This window comes from Odontesthes bonariensis, chromosome 13 (genome assembly GCF_027942865.1).
Source record: "Odontesthes bonariensis isolate fOdoBon6 chromosome 13, fOdoBon6.hap1, whole genome shotgun sequence".
NCBI classification, from domain to species: Eukaryota; Metazoa; Chordata; class Actinopteri; order Atheriniformes; family Atherinopsidae; genus Odontesthes; species Odontesthes bonariensis.
Genome location: NC_134518.1, coordinates 30,177,230 through 30,196,443, shown reverse-complemented (window position 1 = coordinate 30,196,443; position 19,214 = coordinate 30,177,230). Strand labels below are relative to the sequence as shown.

The window sequence follows — 19,214 nt, the reverse complement described above, 5'->3', positions numbered from 1 at the left end:
TTTACGGTCAAGTAGGGCATCTGTAGGTGTGCTTATCTATGGTGTGGAGTTACTTTGTTGGGTGTGAACATTTTTTGCACTATGGGTATTGTGCCCGTACTTAAGCTGTAACTTTCTGTGAATGTACATGTCATTTTAGCCATACCAATTGTCATTTATTCCATTTAAAGTGTTATTCAAGATTTAGCACAAATCTTCAGAGAAACCTTTTAAAGAAGTTACTCAACCCTTCCAAAATGTCATTCAAGCAAAATTCTAAATTATTACTATATTTATATTATAATGGTTTTCTCAATGACTCAAATGGTTGGCAAATGGTAAATCTACAAGATTTTTCCCTGCAAGATGCACAATTCAAAGTGGCTGCCAATAAATAGAGCTTTGGGCCATTACATTTCTTTCTCTGTAATTTTGCAGAAATAATTCATTGTCAACAAATTGGTGACATTTAGGAGCTCGCTGTTCTTTAGATGCTGCTAATGGTCTCAGTTTAATTCAGCTGTTGTGAGGGGGAGGGGGGGATTGCGGAATGAATGATGTCAGACCTTTAACCATGAATACATTAAACCTGTTCCTTGCATGACAACAGGTTTGCTAAAAATACTTTTAACTGTCACTGCTACTGTAGATGTTTCCACTATCTGCAGTTCGTTACAGCAACTGCTTGGTTTATTGTAAGCTAGTGAGTAAAAATTACATTTATTTATGTACCTTGTTAAATTTGAATATTGTTTTATTTGTTTATTCAGATATTTACCTCTTTTCACTCATTTGTGAGCCAGTTTAACTTGAGCTTGGAGCCTCTGAGTGTTGTTTACTACACTCAACCCCTTCCCTCTAAGGAGTCAGACCTGTTGTAATGGGAAAACATCAGATAAGTGCCAGAGCAACATTCTTAGTTTAGAAAGGGAAGAAAAAAACCATGACAGAAATAGAAATGTGCTCCAGAGGTGTACATATAAGAGTCAATGTGTTTTAAAACATCAGGGTTTTAATCTTAAGTGGATTTGGGCATTTAGATGCAGCATCAGCACCAGTGATGTCGGAGGGCAGCCGGAATTTCCTTACAACAAAAGCAGGTTGTTTGTCCTACGTTTGTAGAGGCCAGTTCTCATTATACTGTTTGTTTTACTTTTTCTAAAGCTTGTTGTAGCAGAGACTCTTCAATCTGTCTGTAAAAGGTTGACAGACATACTTGGACATCATAATCTTTGCAGTGTTGACCTCATTATGCATGCATCAAGGGATGGTGCCCTTCAAATGATGCACACTGGAGTCACATCTCTTGGGACCGACCTTGATGCTGCATGCATGCTCTGACTAAAGGTTAATGTTTTACCTGCACAGGGCACATTTTCATTTTGGTATTTAATTGTGTTGTATTGGTGTCAATCTTGGCATCACTGTGGCCACAGTCCCAAGTAGTTTGTTTCCTTCTGGTTTGATGCCATTTTTCTTTTCCAAAGTGCCAGTGTGGGTTTGAGGTATTCCTACCATCCTGCAGCCTCTTGTTTTTAAGTTGTCAGGTTTGGTCTGTACCAGTGCAAAGTTTTAGAGGGGAATGAATGAATACCTTCATCAAGAGTCTTAACTGCTGGCCTAATGGTGATAAACATATTATTAGAGGTTATTGGATATTGTAGTGGGAGTGTTTGGTTTGTCTTTTTGTAAGAAGGATTGCTAAAAAAAAAGTCATTAAAGATTTTCATTCCATCTTAACCTGAGATAGGGTGCAGTGTAGAAGTTAACTTTAGATGATGATCCCTGTCTGGACTGAATCAGGAGGATTTTTTTCGCTCAGCCTTGGTGGAGGTATGGTTTTAGATATCTTCTCTTTTGTTGTCAACAACAGGATCAGTATGTATGAGGTGTCTTCTCCTTGGAATTTATTGATACCTGACAGAGCTCCTGAGCAGTAAGGCTGTTTCTTTTCTGGCTCTATGTGTAGCCTCAACCACAGTGGCTCCCAGTTAAAGAATGCTATTGGAAAACAATATGTCTCTCTGAAGATGGTTTGAAGGGAGTGGTTACAGAACCAAAGAAATTAAAAGTCCATAGCGGATTTCTGAGGAGACGAGTAAAGAGTTCCCTTTACTTCCAGGCAGTGTAAATAAGTAAGTAAAAAGTTAGTAAAATGTATTCATATAGCACTTCTCTAGATAAAGATCAACATGAAAAGTTTAATTTGATTTGGATAAATTTACTGAGAAAAAAGTGTGCCGCTACAGAGGGTCACATTGAACACGCTGCGTCATGGACGTCTGTCCGAGCTTTAAAGAAAGAAATAAATCATCAATAAATGAGTGGCTGTGCGCAGTTTGTCATCGGTCTCTGATGTCATCTGAGCAGACAGTTGGATGTGCATATTGACAACAAATGACTGCGCCCTTCTCTGACCCTGCTGGTGGCAGAGGAAGCATGACTGCGCGACACAAATTCATTGAATAATCATTATGCCGGTGCACCATGGGGAATTAATAAACTAGCAAATTGACTGACTCCAATCGGGTCACAGTGTTCACATTTGTATCCCATCTAAATCCTTAGTGATTGCTAGAGGATAAAGCAGAGCTGTGTGTGAGGAGATGTTAGGGATGTGAATGAGCTACTTTAAAGGAGAAGTTCGTTTTTTTTTTTTTAAACCTGGACCTTATTTCTGGCATAAGATATGTTCATCTACTGACTGATAACAGTTTGGTCTCGAGTAATCTAAATATCTTCTGAAGGACGGCGACTTTCACCAAACTGTTATCGGTGAGTAGATGAACGTATTTTATGCCAGAAATAAGGTCCAGGTTTAAAAAAAGAACTTCCCCTTTATTTCAGTTTGTTTACCCAAAATGTCCAGAAGCTAATGCTAAACTCGGACATTAATCTAATATTTGTATTTCTTTTATCTGAAGTCCTTGAAATACTTCGGATTGTACTGATGTTTTTTTTGAAAAACATATCTGCAACTGAGGTTTTTGGCTTGAAACTGCACCCAGGATTCCATGGCAACTGACTGTCCAATAGTAAGTGGTTTGATACTGTATTATTTATTTCTATTCACTCTTTGTTACTGTTTGAAAGAGATTTGAATTCTTTCGCAACATAATCCCGGCCAAGACGGGCATCAGCTCGATCAGCACTTATTACATAACAGTATACACAAATTAAATGGAAAACGGACACTGATGCTGACTAGACAATGTAATAGATCTGATCTCAACAGCAGAGCCATTTCTTAGGTGCATTATTGTAGCAATCTGCTTTGGCTGATCGGGAACCCTTGGTGTCCATTTTGCTTTTCATTAGAATTCATAGACCAGGGAACCATCCTGCTCAAAGCTAAATACATCACAGATTTGATTAATGCAGTGAAGCGTCACTGTTGTCAATATTTATTGGTCGTTGGTGAAACAGATTGCAGGCAGTGTAAGTTTGAGCATGTCATTCTCACCCTAATTTTATAGTTGTCATCACAGTTTTACAGCTTAGTTGGGGAGTAATTGCAGGGCAGTTCTGGGATGTATGAGTTGTGATCATGTGTAAATAATTCACACTGGGTAGTATGTTTTGGGGGAAATTTGATATTATTTGGCGAATTGATTAAAGCATCTTAACACTATCAGTGAAAGTTACGCCTATGATAAAGTGCTAAGTCTTTATGTTGGCAAAAACAATATTGTGAATGCTTTAAACTCTATACAATGTATTAGTGAGATAAAGTTATATCTTATAAGCATTATCAATAGCAGTCAAATTGTCACACCCTTGTCAGAAACACAGATTAGAGCTGCTATATCTTAATATTAAATAAATTCATTAAAAAGCGGTATATCATGGCTTTTTTTTTTTTCTCCCGAGCTGCCACAATTTCCCGAGGTGTTAATGACTGTCTGTGTCAGGGTTCTAGCTAGCGCAAACTTGCGTCGCGGCCCGCTATGCTATAATTTTGGACCGCTACGCTTATTTTCAATACAGCGTAGCGGCATTTTGTCTGTATTTATTTGTACAATAATGCCAGATCAATGCCATTTTCACCTTTCTGACAAACTTGACACATTTTTCGCGATGGCAGCCAAGAAAGGTTGCGCTGCCTGTCAGTACAACCGCAGACGAAACTGTAGCTCCAGGCAGAGGCACTCCGCGTCCGCGGCTCCTAGAATCTCTGGTAAGAGTGCTCCGTAGCCATGGTTACTCACACACGCAGAAGCGCACACGTAAGGGGATTCGGCAGAAATCATGTTAGAATAGCTGTAGCCTATTTTACCCGTCCCTATTTGAAGTAAGCAAAAACGGTCAAGGTTGCTGTGCTTTTTCAAAGCTTCTTACATACAATATGTGATGAGCTGATCAGGTTATCATTTAAGCTGAACGTGCAGTTGACTTGGCGCTCGAGAAAAGAACAGAAAACAGTCCTCTCCACGAAAGATGATGGAATAAAGCAACCACAAATGCTCTGTCTCTTTCTCTGTCCTACTTGTTGTCATACCTAGGCTTTACCCTACTGTTTTTGACGATGACAGCCAAGAAAGGTTGCGCAGTAGTTAGTGCAACTGCAGACGAAACAGTAGGCGCTCAGCGGCTCGCAGCAGCTGAAGTAAAGAGTGTGCGTTTTTACCTCTGTCAAGGAGGTTATGTTTTTGGTTGCGTTGGTTTGTCTGTCTGTCTGTTTGTTTGTCTGTCATCAGGATAACTGAAAAGTGTGTAACTTTAATAAACATTTTTTTAATCTCTATTCCTGGTTATGTCTAAGTTTTAATGTCTTCTGACAAGGTCCGTTATGAAGGTAACACACTGCCAAAAGCAAAGATGGGAACATCTCCCATTAAGACTTTATTTTTTTTAAAGTACAATTTCTCCCTTTGGGTACCCCTAGAATGACCAATTTTTACCTTAAATTTCCAAAATCTCCGCATCGGGTTAACCCACCATCCCCCCCGGGTTTGGTCGCTTCGCTCCCTCGCCTACACCACTACGCTATAATTTCATCCTAGCTAGAACCCTGTGTGTAATGCTTTGGTCAAATCACAGAGAGACACTACAGCAACTCATTTATCTTCCAAATGTTGGCGTCGCTCTTCAAGTTGATCTTTTTATTGGTTGGAATGACTCCCATCCAGCTCCACTCTGCCCCTCTGTTCCTCAGAGTTTGCCTCTTTTGAGATATGTTGAGTACTTAACAACTCTTTGAGCAAGTTACAATAGTATGAGAAAGCCTAAAAGCTCAGACCACACACCAAACTGACAGAAAATTACTGGACTGGCTATTTCATTCTCAAATACCTAAATTTTCACCACTGTAGTTCGACCATGGACAACTGATAGGCTACTGATCCCTCTTTTAGGCACAATCTTGTTGTGAGGTGTCATGAGTTGAATTTTTAAAACAAGCACAGTAGAACGTAACGTCTGCTGGCTGTTTTAAAAACACCACGGACTCCACTGTCGCTGTATCCCTCAGTGTTTTAAGTTTTTAGCTGCCATTATTAAGAACTGTTGCTTATATGAGCAATATTTCAACGAGGTACAACGGCCGTTATCAGTGCTGTACTTGGTGGGTTTTCAATTATAAATGGGAAATTGGAAAGTGGTGGTAGAGCAACATCAGCTTATTTATTTCTTATGTGAAGTGAACTTTATAGCTAACTGAGATTTGATGTTGACATCAAAGCAAGAACCAAAGAGCTTCAACTTCCTGGTTCTGAGGTACAGTGATGCAGCATCTTCTGAAGTTGCACGGTGATGGTGAGAAAACGGGCTGGATAATCTTGTAAAGCAGCTTCAGCTTCGCCCTGCACATCTGAACAACTCACTAAGACCGAGTTGGTCGTCACTTCACACACTCAAATATATGCTCTCAAGCACAGAAAATGGGATCTTTTTTTCCAAAAAAAGTTAATTTGGGACCTAAAACAAACAAAGCAGAAATGGGAGAAAAAGGATATATGTATTTGGACCCTCCTCAGTAAGGCTGTCATCATAGATTAATTAAATTTTGCACAAAAAGACAGTTTGGCTTGTGGTGAAACAGTGTATTTTCTGGTATAAGGAGATAAAATTAAGCCACAGCAGATTGGACTAAATGCATGAAACCCTCATCTGCACACAGGCGCATTGTTAAACCAGCACATGTGTGCATTTCCACCCTTCATTATTCTTTTATAGAGATAAAACAAATGATGCTCACTTAATATGCACACGGTGTGTTATTTTATTTATAATGTATTCATTAAAAAACAATTCCTTACACTGTTTCATGCAGCTGCTTGGTGTGGTTTTGCTGTTTGAGCTTCCACGATGATGGCCTGTATGTAAAGATATGCATGTGATCATCTTAACTCATTATATCCAATAAAATGTTCTGCTTGTCATCTTGCAACAAAAGGAATGGTAAGATACGTCTTAAATATGTGTACATACTGTGTTACACGAGTTTCGGAGAGTGCTGAGAATGTTGTAAATAACACAGCTTTTAAGGGCTCCATTTCCTCACATAAAAACCAGGTTTCAATTAAAAGCCAGGCCTTTTAAAATGGCAATAAATGGAGCAGACACCCAATACAATCTGGGCAGGGTGCAAGGAAGGAAGAAAAAAAAAAAAAAAAAGCATGCTCGTCATTCCAATGTGGCTATCAAAGATATTAAATGTAGGGTTTTACATTTTTATCTGATCTGTTTGAAATCATCCTGTTTTTAAGCCTTTTCTTCAACCGGATTTAGCATTTGTCAAAGTGGCAATTAAATGGCAATAGGTCATGCTCTGATATGAATGTACATCTTTCACAATCTACACAATGTTAAGAACAGTACAGTTTCTTTTCAATTTAATTCTGAATGATTTTCATTTTGATACAGTGCAGAAGTGTGTAAGCTCATTAAGCTGGCACTTCGTTGGGCTACTTGATTTATTCAACCTCCTGTTCTTAGAAATAGAAATGGAAAAATACTTTATTCATCCCCCAATGGGGGAAATTCAAATTAGTCAAGTAGCTCCAAAAAATTATTAATATTTACAATGATTGTATATTAACAACAACACGAATAATACCAATTACTACTACTAACTAAAATAATAATTATGATAAATGACTAAATAAATAAATAAAAAATCAATCAATCAATTTGAGAAGAACTCAGCAGTCACTGTTAAAAAGCCTTATGGCTGTGGGAACAAAGGACCTTCTGAACCTGCTGCAGCGCAGAGAGATGAGCCTCTCACTGCAGCTGCTCTTCTGTCCTGCCAGGATGCTGTGGAGAGGATGTTTATTGTTCTCCAAAACAGAATCTAATTTCCTCATCCGTTGCTCCACCACTGCACTGAGAGGGTCCAGCCTTCTGCCTACAACAGAACCAGCCTTTTTCACCAGTTTGTCCAGGCGCCTACAGTTTCTGTCTGTCGTGCAACTCCCCCAGCAGACAGCAGCATAGAAAAGTGCACTCTCAATGATAGTGTGATAAAACATGCACATCATATCACTGCAGACATTGAAGGACCTGAGCCGTCTCAGGAAAAAGAGACGGCTCTGGCCCCTCCTGTACACTGTTTCTATGTTGGCAGACCACTCCAGTTTATTATCCAGCACCACCCCCAGGTATTTGCAGGTGTGAACAGTCTCTATCTCCCCTCCATCAATGCAGACTGACTGGTATGGAGTTTTAGATCTCCTGAAGTCCACCACCAGCTCTTTGGTCTTGGTGGTTTTTAGGAGCAAACAGTTATTTCTGTTACTTCTGTATGTGTTACTCTGAGTTGTACCTGAAATCCGATGTGTACAGGGTGAAAAGAAAAAGAGCCAAAACAGTACCCTGCGGAGCCCCAGTACTGCATTGCAGTATTCCAGAAACACATTTCCCCATCCTGACATACTGTGGTCTGGCAGACAAATAGTCTATAATCCATGATGTCAGGGAGAAATAATCATCTTTCACTTCCTGAAAGATCTGGTAGTAACAAGTCTTTGTACACACGGTTTGTATGTGGGTTGTAGATAGACCATGCTGTGATCAGATCTACCCGGTGGTGGAAGAGACACTGTCCTGTAAGCCTCCTTCACGTTGGCATAGAACAGATCTAATGTCCTTTCTCCACGTGTTGGACAGTCCACATACTGTACAAAGCCAGTCAGGCAGGAGGATAGAGAGACGTGGTTGAAATCTCCTGTGATTGCAATGAATGCCTCAGGATGCTGGGTCTGTATCCTAGCAACGGCGTCATGGATGACGTCACACGCCGTTTTAGGTGGCGCCCTCGGTGGAATGTAAACAACGATGACAACTGTGTATGGGAACTCTCTGGGCGCATAGAACGCACGGAAACCAACTGACAGCAGTTCGATGTCTGGACAACAAACCCTCTCCTTAACGGTCACATTGCGGGGGTTTACTCATCTCTGATTAAAGAACAGTATAACACCCCCGCCTTTCCGCATACCGCCGCTCGTACTCAGGTCACGATCCGCTCGTACGGCTGTGAAGCCGGGTATGTCCACACATGATGTGTTGTCGTTCAGCCAGGACTCAGACAGACAGATCAAACTGCTCTCCTTATACAGCCATTGGTTCTGCACAAGCGCCTCAAACTCATCACACTTGTTTGGTAGTGAGTTAGCGTTTCCCATAATCAGGGCAGAAAAGGTTTGTACCTCCACCTCCTGTTGTGCCTCTTTGCCTTTAGTTTCGCTCCAGCTCTGCATCCACGGTACAGCTTTTTAAGCTCGGTCGGAATTGGATGTTTAATTCCGCGTCCAATCCTTGACAGTGCCAACAGTTCTTCTCTTGTGTACACTGCTCTAGTAGTGGTGCACATTGTCAAAAAATTGAAATAAAACAAAAAAGCAGATCAATAAAAATAACTAAAATTGTTTAGATAAAAACTAAAAATGACATATAATCATATAAACGACGAGAAAAATTGAGAGCTACACTGACTTGCTGCCGATAAGGCTGGCGCATAGCAACTGAAATACTTGAAACCGAATTCTTGTCCTTGGACAGACGTACTGGCCGGTATGAGCAGATCCTGCTTTTTACTATAGTACTTTGGCAGTTTTTGAATGGCTGTATATTCCATGACCTATCTGCAGATGGAATAATTGGCCAACAAAGGTAATACTTTTCCATGCGGTCATTGCCAGCCTTCCCCAGTGTTTAGAATGTAACAGTGCAGCTTTGAGAGGCTTTCACTCTGATGATTAAGTTCTCTTTTCTGTGTTCAACATATCCTTCCGCCCCTTGAGGACTATTCCAAAGGGCAATCTTCATTGCGCTCGATGCTGTTAGAAAGCAGATTTGATGTGGTTTACTGTTTACTGTATGGACCCATCTGTATCGTGTCAAGACTTTTAGTTATGGGTTTGAAAAGGAAGACAATCCCGTCCTCAGTGAACATTTTGATCAATTCTGATGTTTCACTTACGGTTGACTACACGCTGCAGTGTTTGACTCAGCTCATCTTCTTTTTATGACCCTCTTCTTTTTAACCACTGAATTGAATAAATACTTTTCAAGGTTTAAGTCCTTGCTGTTTAAAGAGTCTCTTTGTTTGAAGATTTGTTATTGCTGCAAAACACAAATTGTTCCTTCTCCCGTCATTCATCGTGTAATGTTCCCAAACTGGATGGTGGCTTTAAATGAACATGTGAACAGTGAGTCACATTACCAGTGGCACCTCTGTGGCTCACAACCTTTTTGTGTTTTAAGCTTTTGAAAAAAAAAAAGCTGTGAACTCCTCACACGTTGTCAGTTAAATATGAGTTCAAGAAGAGGTTAACACCTGAAGCTTTTTCACTAACTTTTTTAGTTTTTTTCCAAAGGATAAAAGGGAGAATAGAAGAACATCTTAAAAAGTCTTAATTTATGTTACGTACTGAAAATGCTTTGTATTATCATTGTGTTAACAAGCTGAGCAGGTAGTCCAACGAAGATTACTCAACAACTATACTGAGATAAACTGGACTTGTACCATTTATTGTTTCACTCATTTTTAAAGCAAAAATGCCAAAATTTTTGTAAAACATCAGAGTTTTAGTGTAGAACACCATTGTAAGCATTTTATTTATATTTTCTGACGCTTCCTGGATAGTTAGAAATTGGCAAATTAAACAAATAATAAATACCTTGAATACCGTGATTTGATTAATGAAACAGAAATTTTTCATGAAAAGGCTTGAAATTAAAATGTGATAAATGGTGTTTCTTTCTCTTATTTTCTAGTCTTTTTTTGGTGTGTGTTATTTTGCCAGGACTCACCATTAATCGAAATTAATATTTTGTGTAAGACGGAGTAAATAAAGCATTATAGTAAATATTTCAAAGGTTATACAAGGCCACATAGACTGTAGCTATTTGTTTCTGCTAGTTAATGTAACTTTATTAGAATATGTATATGACATCCTGTAGTCTTGCCTTTTGTAGATGCAGATATTAGATAAAACAGTCTTTATTTGCCTTGCATAATTTACAGATCTGACTGACACTTTGTTAGATGAGAGAAAAACACACCCTCCATTATTGATGGGGATTCCCTGAAGGCCAAGGGAACAGTAAAAAGCATAAATTAGATTCAGCCTGATATAGAAGCGTAAATCCAGGTGTTTTATCTGTTTTGCAAAAAGACGAACAAAAATTATTTTTCTTTTTTCCTCCATTGTGTGTTCTGCAGGTTTCATGGGACGCAATGGTTACCCTGGCCCCTGTGAACACAAGTACTGTGGCTTGGGACGCCATTGTGTGGTCAACCATGATACTGACCAAGGGGAGTGTAGGTGCCTGGATCACTGTAAACCGCACTATAAGCCCGTGTGTGGTTCAGATGGGAAGCTGTACCAGAACCATTGTGAGCTCCACCGGGCCTCCTGTCTCCAAGGACACAGGATCACCATCATGCACAGCGAGGAATGCTTCTACAAAGGTAAGGGCTCCTCTGACCTTTCTCCAGAGATGGATGTGTGTAGAAAATGATATTTAATCTATGTTGGAAGTGTTATACAGGGAAAAATATGAAAGCAGCATCATAATTGGAGGCTATCTCTGGCGTTGTCAACAAAACTGTTGACATATGGAGTGTTGATGTGAAAATACAAGCTCACACATCAGATCTCCGATTTGATGTGCCTCACAGAAAAATACAATGTGGAACATACTACCAAAAATGGTATTTCTTGTCAAATCCAGCATTTTTTATTTTTGACACGCCATAGATGATGCAACATAAAGTACAAAGGACAGAATCTGAAATGCACTGCTTAATTTAGTGGCAGGAGCAGGTGGCTGGAGTGTTCATATTTCCCTGGAGAAGGTTGACTGCTCTCTACCATTGCTTGTATAAACACAGCAATTATTCTCGGTCCCTTGAAACAAGGCTCTTCTCCCTTCTGTAACGCAACACATCAGAGCAGCAGGAGCTCCTTACGCTCTGCACTCTTGTTCCATTCAGGCCGAGGGGAATAGTTTCAGAATACTCACAGGTCACATATGCATAATATTTACAAGAGTCATCCTCTGCATTGGTTTGGCAACGTTTCTCTGCATACTTGGTAACTTTTGAATGTAGAGTTTTAAAAGACAGGTAAAGGTTCTCAGATCTATATACTATTGGTGCAGAAATCAAAACTTTCTGGGGTTCTAAAACGAACCGATACAAAGCAAACACGGCCCCATCCTCTTCTTCACATCCTGGTTGTGACCTCAACTCCTAATAATACCTAAAATTGTTTTATTTTTTTTCCACAATTGTGTCTCTTTGAACTATATACACTAATGTAATTTGCTTTTGCGCTGCCTCAGTACAAATACGTTCATAGTTCAGTTTCTAAGGTTAGATTTTGGCCATTTTGTTGAACCACTGTCTTCTGGTATTCATGGATGGGAGGGGTTTTGAGCTATTGACTGAGATATGTTCAACAGCATGACTCTGTTTATGACAGAAAAGGTTCAGCTTCCTCTGTCGGAGATAATCTTGCTTGTAAATGTAGACAAATTCACTGCACAGGTGTTGCCTTTAAGTCACTTGAATGATGATAGTTTTTTATTTTCTTTGGTCAGATGACGCCGTGGTCATAAAATCTGTTTTTTTTTATAAGACCACTGCAGCAGTCTGGACATGCCTTGGGCAGCTACACGTTCTCACAGTTTTAATGAGTTACTTTTCAGTCACAATTTCTGATGTGTTTAACAGTCTGAGAGAAGAAACCGAAAATATGTGAGAGCAGATTTACTGGGAATTCGGCTACTTTAATATGCACTTAAACTTTACAGTTTTGATTAAAAAAGATGAATAAGATGTGTCTTTGGAGCATGTGTGCTGCTCTGAGGCACACTTGAGTCTAGTTTAGTGTATACATGCAGGAGTGATTTGTTCCTCAACTGCATTATTTGGGTGTGTTTGTTTTAGAGCTTCAATTCAACATCTTTACATGCATTTTAAAAGTTCTGGTCCGACTGATGCAATTTATTTTTTTTCCAATGTCATGTAAACATTTGTTTACATTTGCCATTTGTTAGTCTTTCAGTTGTTGGTTCTCTTTCATCTCATTCCTGTGGGATAGGACACTTAGTCATTCATTGACCACATCAAGCAGCGTACTTTGAAAAAAGTCTTATTCACGATTTGTTGCTCTGTTAACCAGACTTCTGTTGTTTAAGTTCAATAGTCATCTTGATTGTGTAAAAATAAATTGTCTATTTATCTGCTGTAACTCAAGTATTACCCAATCTGAGATGGTCTTACATCGTTAAGGGTGACGGCATGATGTGACAGAAAATGTTTAAGAGCCAAAGGGCCCGTCTTGCTAGCTAAGAAGAGTTCTCTCCTTCACCAAACTAAGCTTGTTGATGAAGCAGCAGCAGCAGCACTCTGTATCATCTGTTTCCACAGCAACAGAAGACAACTAGTCTACCTTATCTAACCTCACTTGAATCTTGTTGCCTTTGTATCAACATCACAACTCAATGGTCTCTCTCTTGGTCACAGTGCAAACCCCCCCCCCAAAAAAAAAAAAAAAAAGCAGTGTTCTCTGTCTATGGTTCCAGTTCGGGAGAAATATGCTCTTATATAAAACACAGAGAACCCAAATACAACCTTCTTGCTTCAGGACATCACTTGTGAGCACCCAAACTTAATGGCACATATGCCTTAAAGTTCATGGTCAGTCAAACCTGTCTGTAAATACGTTGTACTGTAGAGAGATGCTGCAACAGCAACGGGAGCTCGTAGCCTTGTACAGCTGGTAAGAGCAGGTGCGCCACTCGTACTCTCGAGAACAAAGGTCTTGCTGCATTTCTGTACATTCTTCCAGCATTGCGCACCACTGCTAATATCAGCTGAATATTAGTAAATGATATTGCTTTAAAAATGTGTGGAAATTGCTTACAAAAGAGCACATCTGTGTGATTGAGTGAATTATATGCACAATACCCACAAGCCTTGTCCTGAAATTCAAGCCCTGACATGAGTGCCACTAAAACCAACCTTAAAGAAGGCAGGCCCATGAGTTGGCATACATAAAGATCGTAGAAAACATTTCAGGTAAGTTATTGTTGACATTCAAAGCCTCTGTGTCATCCCAATCCCAGAAAAAGGGATTGAGATCAATGATATCCTGGTGAGACAGCCGTAATCAGCCTCTTTCATGCATCCTGTCCAGTCCTCCCACCTCCTACTAATCCACTGAGCATCTATTCACCATGCAGAGTGGGATGTTTTGTCCAATGTCAGGCAGTCGATATCAGATCAACAGGAGCCAAAAGAACAAATGAAAGAAACACAATCCATCTTTTTTTCCTCATTGCATCCCTTTGCTCAGCCCAGACAGGTTTTCTTTTCACTGTGACTGATAGGTAATCAATTTATTTCATTGGCTGTGGGGAGAGGACACAGCAGCCTGTTGAAGCAATTAGCAACTCTTCTACAAGCTTAATTTTCTTCTCATCACTTTGAAATGCTTAGAAATCAAACAATTGTAAATAATCAAAATATTGTTTAGTTTTGAAGCTTTTACATGGTACACTTAAGGGAATGTTTTCTTTGTTGCAACTAAAGAAAGTGCTATGGCAGACTGAAGAAATGAATAATTGAGCAAATGTAAATAGAACTTACATTCCAAAGTGAGATGTAATTAATTTTTAGGTGTTATTAGTGGGTAAAATGGAATTTGCTCTCAATGGCATGTCAAATGTTAGACGTGATTATTTGTCCTTCAGGTAATGGGTTCAATTCGTATAGCAAAATGGAGATGTATGCTCATTATCACAGAATAATAATGAATTTCTTCACATTTGTTGCTTTGTGATTCTACATTACTTTGCTATCAGCTTTTAACAGCAGCTCTCATTTAATTAGGGAGAAAGTAAGGCCATTTGCCTAAAGAGCCAGTGAAATTAATATTTTTCTTACCCCCCCAATACTGTGCCCCTGATGGTGGCTGACTCCAAAGATGACAATGTCTTCATTTGGTGGATGAATCCAGCAATTATTGAAAAATCCATTAGATGAATTGACATGAAAATGGCCACATTTATGTTCTTTGAAGGATGGGGGTTGAATTAGTTGGTCGATGATTTATTTTCTTCTACTGCGCCATGAGCTCAACATTTCTCATTGACATTCCTATCAGCTCTAGTATGAGCAATAACCAAAAGTCAGTATGGTAATCCCAAACCGTTATGGTGAACACGGTAAACGTCAAACATTCTATTTGCACTTTAGAGTCAGACTAAGCCTTCATTTTGAGTTTCTGTTTTCAAACAAAGCATTCAGACTGAGCTGCTGCACCCTGGTTTGAATGAAAGTGAGATGTCTCAGCAGAGATGAACAATGTGAAAGTAACAGTATTGTATTTAGATGCATTTGTCGACGGTATAACATGTATGTTCTAAAGAATAAGCAAACATGTCCACACTTCCACTCAATCCAGCAGGAAGGTGCTGCGTTGCCAGATTTTCTGAAATCCGTTTTCCTGTGTGAGGCTTTGTACATGTGTAGCAGAGAAGTACACGTAGAAACACAGCAGAAAGTAGGAAGGAGACAATTTTATTCCTGTTGTCGCACCCATTCAGTGTCATTGGCATGTGGTTATACACTGTCTGGGCCAACATGTCCCAAACACAGCAAATTAACCAGAAAATTGCAGGTAGAATCAAGAGTCTCTGCAAAGAAAATACCAACACTCACTTCTCATGAGTCTCTGTATGTTTACACATACAATGCTTGCATGTAGATAAAAAATATTGTTCTGCCTTTGTACAGCCTCTCAGACCTGCTCAAACAGCCATAGACTAGTCAATATGTCACAGATCCAATTAGTGCCAACACTCAAAACAATGCATTTGGGCAGATTTCACTGTGTTGACACTGCCAATTTTTAATGGTGCCTTTTTACCATCTGGTCACTGAATAAAGCATTTTACACAGATTTTTCCATGGACCCATTGTTTATTGATATATGTCACTATAGACATCCTTCTTATGTTAATCAAAGGTTATTATTCAGACTAGAGGCCAAATGGAGCTGTTAGCAGCATAATCAGCCAACAGGACCCCAATGCTTTCAGTAGGATCAATCTTTGACATGATTAGAAAAGAGCCTTCAGCAGAGCGGCAGTTTTCTTCATTGAAATGCATGAAAAATGCCTTGTGTTCTGGATTTAAGAATGACATGGTCTCTGGGGGATTTTCATTCTAATGTAAATCATTTACAGGCACACAATGTCAATTTAACTTAAATTTATGTTCAAATTATTTTGGGTTAAAGGAAGAAGCGAAGCATTCATCTGTAAAAATGGTATAGTTGGAAGATGGAATAAACTAGCTACTAGATGAAAAGATACAGAGAAGGCATATGCACATCTGTATGAGCAGCTTTACATCACTTGAGAAATCTGTCACACACATTCAGTCGTTTGTGGTTCTGCATCCAAAGAGAAATTGTAGATGTAGAGGCTGCTTCTTCACTGTAGTAAAATGCAGGTTTGTTAACCAGAGTTCATGTTTATCAGAGCGTTTGTCCTGCCATTTATTTATTAAAAGCACTTCTTAAGTCTGTGTTAACGGTTTGTGTCTGGATATAGTTTGAGAAAATGCGTAGTAGTGGGAGAAAAGTTGAGAAACACACATATGTGTTGTTAAAGAAATGGTTCGGCGTAAAATGATAATTTGAGCATCACATGGTCATGCCACATAATTTATATGGGTGATGAGCCTTTCTCCGAAAGACCGCGGCATTCCGAAGTTGGCTATTTTGAAGTGTTTTGTTAGAAACGCAGCCAATGCAACTGTACGGGGCCAATTTGGAAAATATAAGAAATCGGTTGTTTTTCCGCGATAAACAAGCTCAAAAGCGCTACATACTTCAGCTGTGTCATAACAAAGGCCTCGTCAAGCAAACCGAGGCACAGAGAAGTACATCGGACCCCACAGCCTTTCACTGGCTAGTGTTTTTTGAGGCATCACCGGTAGTTCCAACTCCTAGTCTGACCCGGATGTAGGCCTACTGCTTCAAGTTATCAAAGGGAGGCTGAGACGCAAATATGGAAGAAGACGACCATAATTTTTTCGAAGACGAGCCATTTGCGTTTGAAGGCCAACCATACTTGTTTGAGCCCGAATATACAGACGAGGAGTTGCGGGTAATAGACAAAGGTGAGTTTTTTTGTTTTGTTTTACATTGCATTTCTTATTTTCTAAATTGGCCCCGTACAGTTGCATTGGCTGCGTTTCTAACAAAACACTTCAAAATAGCCAACTTCGGAATGCCGCGGTCTTTCGGAGAAAGGCTCATCACCCATATAAATTATGTGGCATGACCATGTGATGCTCAAATTATCATTTTACGCCGAACCATTCCTTTAACATGTTTCACCGCGATTAGTAGCAAAGTATTCTCATGCGCTAAAAGCTGTGATGTTTGGAGATTGAACGAGCAAAACTTGACAGAATAGTAGGTTGACCGTATGTATGAAGCCTCCATAAAAAGCTAATGCCTCTGTGGTGAGTAGAGACGGTGGAGACTGTGCAGCCATTTGCCACAAATTCCAAAGATTAATTAACCAAACCATTGACTTATTATGTTTATGTGCTCCTTGGGATTGTTGCAATCTGTGCAGAGATAACTTTAGATAATGGCTTCATATGGTCCAGTATAAATAAACCAGCTGTAAACTGGTTGTGTTTTCTGACCATTGGCTGTTTTTAGATTAACTGTCAAAAGCCAAATGGATGTTTTGTCCATACGTTGCTTTCTCACAGAAACAAATTAAATGGTGATCAGCTCATCACAAATGGCTTCATTCTATCGTTTATTGGCCAATTACATAATCTGGCTGCCAGCTGTCACTAATGACGTTTTTTATTCTTTATAGTACAGGTCATTTTCTTTTAGATAAGTTTGGTAGATCTAAATTCCTCCAGTCCTCAATCTTGTTTGTAATTTAAAAGAATAAAAGGAAATAAAACACCATCCTGCAGTGTTATTATTGATTTAAAAACAACTGAGATGCAGAGACAAATTTCTATTTGTATTTCTATAGTGGATTTGCATGAGGTTTCTCTTGGGTACTGCATGATAATGCTAGAGAGTCAAATATCTTAAAAAACAATTAGGATACTTGCAGCTAAATGGAGTACCTTAGTAGAAAATATACTATTTAGTCGTGCTATTTCTTCATTTATTGACAAAAGTTGTTTTGATGAAATATCTTCAAAGAGGATGAGAGCTCTTTATCACTGACGCAGTTCTGCTTTATCATTTGATAGACAGTTGCTCCCATGAGAAAGCTCAAACTTAAAGCCATTAAAAGTGATAGCTTTCAAACTGCGTTGGTATGCCAAGAAGTTGAATAACTACTGGTCCTGCTCCAGGCTGGATGGGTCCAAGTTGGAAATGGGCAGGCCTCATCAGTCAGACCTTCACAGAGTCTCTTTTCTGTGTGGCAGACAGGATAAAAAATGACAGCCATGTGTTGACTGAAGCTTCTCATTAGTACTGGGGAGAGGATCTGACCCCCATTTTTCTCTCGCACAGCACGGCAACTTAACCAGGATCATCTTTTGATTGAAAATTAAGTGGTGCACAAAAGCCTGTCCAATCTGCAGAAGGCAATGTGCGCATGAAGGCAAGTAATTTTTGCAGAAAGCAATTGCTGCGAGCAAAGACAATTAGGGTTAAGGTTGCGGCAAATCAAGCAAGTAGTTTCAGTGCATTCGGTGCAAACATCCAGTTATCTGGGAGCTCATACATTAGTAAGTCTGCTCAGAATAAATGCACCCTGCCAGAGCTTTTATGTGGTTTTATGTACAACGTTTGGTATTGTTACATCTTTACCTTTATTTTTGCATCATGCTGTAAAATAGATCAAAGTTCTGTGTGGAGATGAATTTGTGTCATTACGTTACATCATACCTGTACGGAGCAAAATGGTTGACTTCATGTAGTTTCACAAAATACTGGTTTGAATGTTTTAGGGGAAGACATCATCATCCTCATCACCATCATCATCAAATAAGAAACAACAGAGGTCCGTTTCACGTAGCAGGTTTAGTGAAAACTCTGAGTAGGTTAACCCTGAAATGAGGGAAACCCTGAGTTTTCCGTTTCACAAAGGGAGGTAACTCAACCCCGAGAAAGAGGGGTAACTCTAGCCTGTTTCACAAAGAGAGGTAACTTAACCTCACGGTCAGTTACCGGAGTAACAGACTCTCTGAACCTAACCTGGTCGGGACCAGGTTTTATTCAAGAAACCTCGAGTTTCTTTCTGTCTCCGCCCTCTTTCAGCCACACACGCCATTTGATTTCCTCATTTATTCAGTCAGCAGAGCGAGTTCTTCTACTTCTATAAGTCATTAGGCACAGTAGGAGGCGACTTTTTTCACGAACATGTCCTTTTGACAACGATCCCGTGGATGAAGGTGCAGCATTATTGCGCAGAGAAATAAATATTCGTCGGAGATGGTTATCAGACCGCGCATAGATTTTTGCATTTACAGACAATTATCTTTTTGAGCGGCACCATCAGAATGTGTTGGGACAAAAGAAAAAAAAGACATAAAAGACAAATAAATATTTGTATGAATAGGCTTAAAAAAGGCATATGTAGGCCTATTATATTTTATAAAGGCACTCGTGTCTTGGGGGTGGATTCCCTCCAGGGATTCCCTCAGCCACTGCTCCCGTTAGGTGGCGGTGCTGGGCACCACCCGTTTTACGGGCATCTGCCTTCTTTCTGTTGGCTCA

The 19,214-nt window shown here is 39.6% G+C and overlaps 1 protein-coding gene across 1 annotated transcript in view; it reads left to right on the top strand.

Annotated features, from left to right (window-relative positions):
- fstl5 (follistatin-like 5) overlaps positions 1-19,214 on the top strand; it is a 198,956-nt gene that overhangs the window by 61,607 nt on the left and 118,135 nt on the right. The window contains exon 4 of the mRNA XM_075481902.1: positions 10,649-10,897. Coding sequence (XP_075338017.1) covers positions 10,649-10,897 — 249 coding nt within the window. The remainder of the gene's footprint in view (positions 1-10,648; positions 10,898-19,214) is intronic.